Below are 6000 nucleotides of genomic sequence, written 5' to 3'. Positions count from 1 at the left end.
ATGCTGGCTCTACTTCACACCACCACCATCCTGCCTCCCCAATCCCCAAGCCTCCCCACTCCGCGCCCAAACATCCAGATTCCAGGCAGTTATTGCAGAGGCAGGTGTATGGAGGGTGGCTAGTCTGGGTCACTAATGGCCTTTTATAAAGTTTCCACAAAATGAAGCCAAATGAGATTTTGCAGTTGGCATCTGCCGTTTGACCAGCCAGAGGCAACGTCCCACAGCCACAGACAGGGCAGCCAGTGCTCCAGACAGGCCTAGAGAATCTCATTGTTCACTAGGGTGCACAAGCAGCCACATTAATACATTCTTCCTGAACAGCAGCAGCCAGGTTGCAGAGATGGTAAAAGCTTGGCTGCCTCCAATTACAAGCTCCCTCTCTTTGGCTCAACTTGTGTTACTTCCTGCTGTTATGTTCCAACTAGACAGTCTCTGACTGGGCATCCAAATTTGAAAGTCCACATTCTGGTCATGAACTGGCTGCTCTGGGATAAACCATACTGAATGACTCTTCACCATGTGGAGGCTTCTACTTGAGCCTGGCATTGGATTCAGGAGCCCAAAGAGAAAATGAAGCCGCTTGAATTTGCATTTTAAGGGTCTACATTCAGAACTGTTTTGGATCTGTAAGGGTTTTATTTGAGGTTAATAGCCTGCTTACAGTAGTTTTCTAGTTTAGTATATATAAGACCATAGAAAACAAAGAGATTAGAAGCCTAAGTAGACCATTCAGCTCCTCCGACTGCTCTGAGCTGATGTGATAATCCTCAACTCCACTTTCTTGCCTTTTCCCCATAACTGCCGAAATCCTTACTAATTAAAGATCTGTCCATATCTGTCTTGAATATTCTTAATAACCCAGCATTAGCAGCTCTCTGCGGTAAGTTATTCCATAGATTCTGACAGAAGAAATTCTTCCTCATTGTCTTTAATGTGCAACCCCTTATTCTGAGATTATGTCCTCTGTTCCCAAATATCCCACAAGGAGAAGTAACCTTTCCTTTTCTTAAGTCCCTGAAGAATCTTGTATGTTTGAATAATTTATAATTGGCAGTATCTTAATTTGAGGAATTCTGAACCTGTATTCCCAAGATATCAGCCTGGAGTTACTGGGTTGTGGGTACAGTGTGACTATCATGATGCCAGCACCATTCCCACCTCATGAAATTTAAGCACAGGCTTCTTAGGGACTACTTACTGCCTTGATCTCATTGTATACCTCAATCCTATGTCAGGTATCCTCTATCATATAATTGACTGTTGGGTGATGCGGCCAACTAGTGCCTTCCTCTTCCAGCAGCTTTTCTACAGATCTGTCAATTAAGTACTAGTGCATCAATCAGTATTAGAGACACGCTGTGCTATCACCTCAATACAAGTTATCATTCTTGACACCAGAATCATTGGCACTTTTAGCATTCAGAAACAATTCTTCAATATGAAAATCTGGAGTCAATGCTTCCATTGTAGAAAGCTGTCGTCAGGTCTCCATCAGGATTACTGCATTCAGTTTTGGGCAGCAAACCACAAACATAGATTCACCAGACTCATACTAGGACTTTGAAGGTTAGAGTATGAGAACAAATTGCATACACATAGTTTATATTCCTCTGACTTTGAAAACTTGAGAGATGGTCTGATTGAGATCTTGAAGACAAGGAGGATTTACTCAGATAAAATGATAGGTTTATACGGCATTGAGATTCAAGGCTATGATAGAGAGGTTTTCAATCAATAAGTAAATGAAGGTGTTAGGAAAGTGGAGTTGAGGAATATTAGTTGAAAATGGCAGTGAAGTCAATGGGCTGTATAGCCTACTTCCATTCCTACGTCTAATGAGGCCATTGGTCCATGTGCTTAATTGATAGGGAATTTTTTTTTGGCTGTGAAGTCCTAGAAGAGAAAGTATTATCTTCACAAAAAACCCCAAAACTTCAAGAAGTGGGAACAGGAGTATTCCATATTGCTATCGTATTTAATACAGTCTTGGAAGGTCTTGGAATTCAAATCCACTTTTCTGACCATTTTCCATATCCTTTGACTCCCTGAGAAACTAAAGGTTTATATATCCCAGCCTAAATGCATTAAATGATAACCCTGTGGTGTCAAGAACTCCAAAGATTCACAATTGTTTGACTGAAGTAAGTTTTCCCTAACACTGTCCTAAAATCTTAAATTTAGAGTGGAACCTGTTTACAAGTGTACAGCAGGAATCTGAAACTCACTCTCTCAAAACATTGCCAAATGCTAGGTTGGTTAGAATTCTTACAATGGAGATTGATAGTATTAATTAGGTCAGGCTATCGAGCGAGCGGAGGAAGGTTGGGTGAATGGACGAGCTGCAAATCAGTCATGGCCTCATTGCATGGTGGAATACGCCTGCGAGAATGAATGCTTTTTTCCTGGTCTTATATTCCTGTATCAGAAATTGGAGCTAATGTGGAATTACTTTAATGTAATGAAACACCCCAAAATGCTTAACAGAGACATAATCAAAAAATGACAATGGATGGAGATGAAGGAGAAATGAAAATGTTTTAAAAGTTTAAAATAATGAAGGAAAATTTGAAGAAAGAAGCAGCCAGAAATGGTGATTGAAGAAACTGGTTCTAAGTCTCAACTTTTTTAATCAATGGAATTGTTCATTAATTCATTAACAGAATAAAATGGCACTAAGTACATTGATTGCAGAATATCTCAGATCATTTTGCATGGCAAAAAAATGGAGAGACTCCAAACCAGTAAGTGAGAGATAAATGGGATACAGACATAATGCTGGCAAGGTCTGGAATAGTTTTTTTAGAAAATTGTACTTAGAGCCAAGAAGACACATCAGCTAAGGTCAATGGCCTATTCCTAATTTTCACTCCTGAATATTAGTCAACTCCTCTGGACTGCCAGTAAAATATCTTGCATTAAAACAAAAATGTGCTCTTTAGTTACACCAGCTAACTAACAATGCTCTGAGTAATGTGTATACATTTAGTATGAATACCAATTTCCTTTTAAATATCAAACAGCTGCAGTATGGAGAGCTGCTGGATTAAAGTAAATGTTTGGCAGTGCAAGCAGATTTTTTTTTACAGTCTCTCTCTGAGATCCCAGAAGGGACCCAGTTTGTGGAATTAAAAACAAAGAGAAGCATTGGCTTGTAGAACTGATGGCCACTGATTTATAGCTCTCTTGTCATAGTTTACCAGGAGCCTGCGCGTTGTTTTCTGGATGTGGACGGGAGGGGCCTCATGAGATGCCATGGATCTTGCATCAACCAGAATTCAAGCACTCAATTGCCACTTCATAGCAGAACTTATACTGTTCCTGAAAGAGAAACACAATTCAACATTTTGAGAAACATTTTAATGTCATTTTATATTTGATTCATGCTTAGATCTTTCAATGTTGGTCATTGATCAGTCAGGACAGTATGTACAGTAAAATTCAAATTATCTGGCATACACCAACATTGGTTGTTTCCTGTAAATTCAAAATGCTGGGTAACCCACTGTGGTTTGTGTGAATATTAGGAATCAATCAGAAAACATATCTCGACATACACTGCACCATGCAGAGAATTGGACCTTCTCCATCTGTGACTCTTTTCAACCTTCATCCAGTTCTTTTACAATCACTTCAGACTGACCAGATTGTTATTTTATGTAGTCCCAGGAATACATGTTTCATCTGTCCTGCTAATGGGTTATTTTGGTGATATGGGAATCATTGATGAGTTTGTGTCCTAAACATTTCTAACAAATTGGAATTAGGACTGCAGTTCCAGCTGAGTTCTTTTGTTTGCTTTCCCAAGATCAGTACATCATGCTTTTGCGAATTAGTTTTGAAAATTATAAATCTGTTGGTGTTAAAATTTGTTTTATTAACAGGCAGCTATAGCCCCAGAAGTGTGGCAATTGATCAAGTACTCCAGATGATTAAGAGGTTCGCGTAATCAATGTAAAAACACACATTAAGCAACAGTTATGTAATGGAGAGAATATATATATTACTGTTATACTTTATTTACAGTGTAAATCAGTGAAATAAAAATGTTACTTTGCCTTGAATAAAACTTACCAGTAGAGAACCTTCCCACTCATACTCTCAGCTGACTACTCATACATCATTGTGGAAAAATTTACTTGAAATTGAATTAACCTTTTATATTCCATGTGGCCATTCAGTTGAACAAGTATAATTGCACTGAGGTAACTAAATTAAAAACTATAATAATTGGACCGAATAATACAGTAAATTTCGTCGGGTTTTGTTTTCTGGTTTACTGAGAATACCAGATTGTTAGCTGCTGGATAAAATAAAGTTTGCTGTATATTAAAAGTCTGAGAATTAGTGATTTCTCTTTTGTGCTACTTTTTAAATGCACTGGCTAGTGTGTCTAGTGTCTAATGCCATCCTTGGATTAGGCTAGCCTGTGATGGTTTGCATGTGTCCAGTACAGGCATAAAAATAGACACAAAAATTTTTTAAGATAGCTGGCTACAACATCATGTGTTTTTGACAATATCAGCTCCAGTAGACCTAAAGCTCAGCTAAATATTAGAATATGGACAGTCATATTCACAAGTCACTTTGTTGAGAATGGACCGTCAACAGAACAAGATTGTCACATATCAGTCAACTCATTTCTCTATTTCACTCTGGGCAGTAGAAATATCAAATGTCAGTGTCTCTTCCTGAAAGGCATTCAGAAAGGTAACTTGAAATAGGCTTTTTATTTATAAGTTCCTAGTTGTCTCAAAATTTTGTAACACATGATGTAAGAGCCCAAAGCACTATATTTCCTGAAAGAAGGATTTTGGAATTGTAATGGGTTACATGGTTAAGGGATCCTGGTTTGTTACATGCTGCTTTAAAAACGACAAGCACTATTCTGATGACAAGAAGCATCATCAGAAAAAGCCATTAAACCAGTTACAAGACAACTACGCAGCCAAGGTAAGAAAACTATATATTGAAAATCACAGAGGAACTTTTCTCAATCCAGTTCCAAAGTTAAGGCACTTAAAAACAAGAAGCCTTGTAGATTACTGAGAATTCTTTTCTTTTGTTAAGTTAAAAATCATATAACACCAGGTTATAGTCCAACAGGTTTATTTGGAAACACTAGCTTTCGGAGCGCTGCTCCTTCATCAGATAATTGCCTTTTGTTAGACTTTCACTCGAGATAAAACGTCAAGTCTTACATGAAACTACAGGCTTGCTACAAAAGAGATTGAAATTATGACTACTTGTATTATTTTTCTTTACTTCCTTTGTGTCTGATCTTTATGTATAGATAGTTTGTGTGTTCTTGTATTTAGACCTGCTGAGCAAGTGTGAGATAATAAATGATCTTTATTTTTAAATACACAAAAACTTGCTGCTGAAGAGTATTTAACTTGGGAGAAACCTCTCTCTAGATAAGAACATACATTTAACTCACTCGTGAATGCACCTGATCATGCACCATAACAAAACACATGAACTCTGTCCTTAACATGTGAATGAATAGATTGCTGGCACAGCGTCTGCACTGACATTGAAAAATATAGCCTATTGAGCAGTATATGGAGAACAGGGCCCACAGGTGTTAATTATAGCTTCAATTGATCAAGTGAAAAAATAAGATAAGAACAATTCTTTTTAATAGTATCCTACTCTATTCAATGCCATAATGGAACTTTGATGACCATACAGTATCCCTTGATCTTAGCTGTCCACATGGATATAAAGAAACCATATTTACTTATAAAGTCAGTTGCTAGTTAGTACTACACAGGGGGATGAAGATGGATGGATGGTTAAGGTGCTGGTGGGGAGAGGGCTGAGGCACGGAGAAGTTTCTTAACATTTCACACTGCAACTTTGGGCCTTTTACTGATTTTTCACCAAGGTTACAGTGAGAGATTGGGAAAGGCAGATGGAATGTTGAGCCTATTGATTGCTCTATGGTCTCTGAATGAAAGGTGCACACTTATTATCCATGAAAAATAAGTAAAATCG

At 37.9% G+C, this 6000-nt stretch overlaps 1 protein-coding gene across 5 annotated transcripts in view; it reads right to left on the bottom strand.

Moving 5' to 3' along the window:
* Positions 1–2610: 2610 nt before the first annotated feature.
* The window catches only part of LOC132815087 (receptor-type tyrosine-protein phosphatase mu-like), an 888844-nt gene continuing 885454 nt past the window's right edge, over positions 2611–6000 (bottom strand). For all 5 annotated transcript variants that reach the window (XM_060823829.1, XM_060823832.1, XM_060823830.1 and 2 more), the window contains one exon: positions 2611–3321. In XM_060823829.1, the coding sequence (XP_060679812.1) occupies positions 3268–3321 (54 nt within the window). In that variant the 3' untranslated portion in view covers positions 2611–3267. The remainder of the gene's footprint in view (positions 3322–6000) is intronic.

Source organism: Hemiscyllium ocellatum, chromosome 4 (genome assembly GCF_020745735.1).
Source record: "Hemiscyllium ocellatum isolate sHemOce1 chromosome 4, sHemOce1.pat.X.cur, whole genome shotgun sequence".
NCBI classification, from domain to species: domain Eukaryota; kingdom Metazoa; phylum Chordata; class Chondrichthyes; order Orectolobiformes; family Hemiscylliidae; genus Hemiscyllium; species Hemiscyllium ocellatum.
The sequence above is the reverse complement of the archived record's forward strand: the minus strand, read 5'-3'. Positions and strand labels throughout refer to the sequence as shown.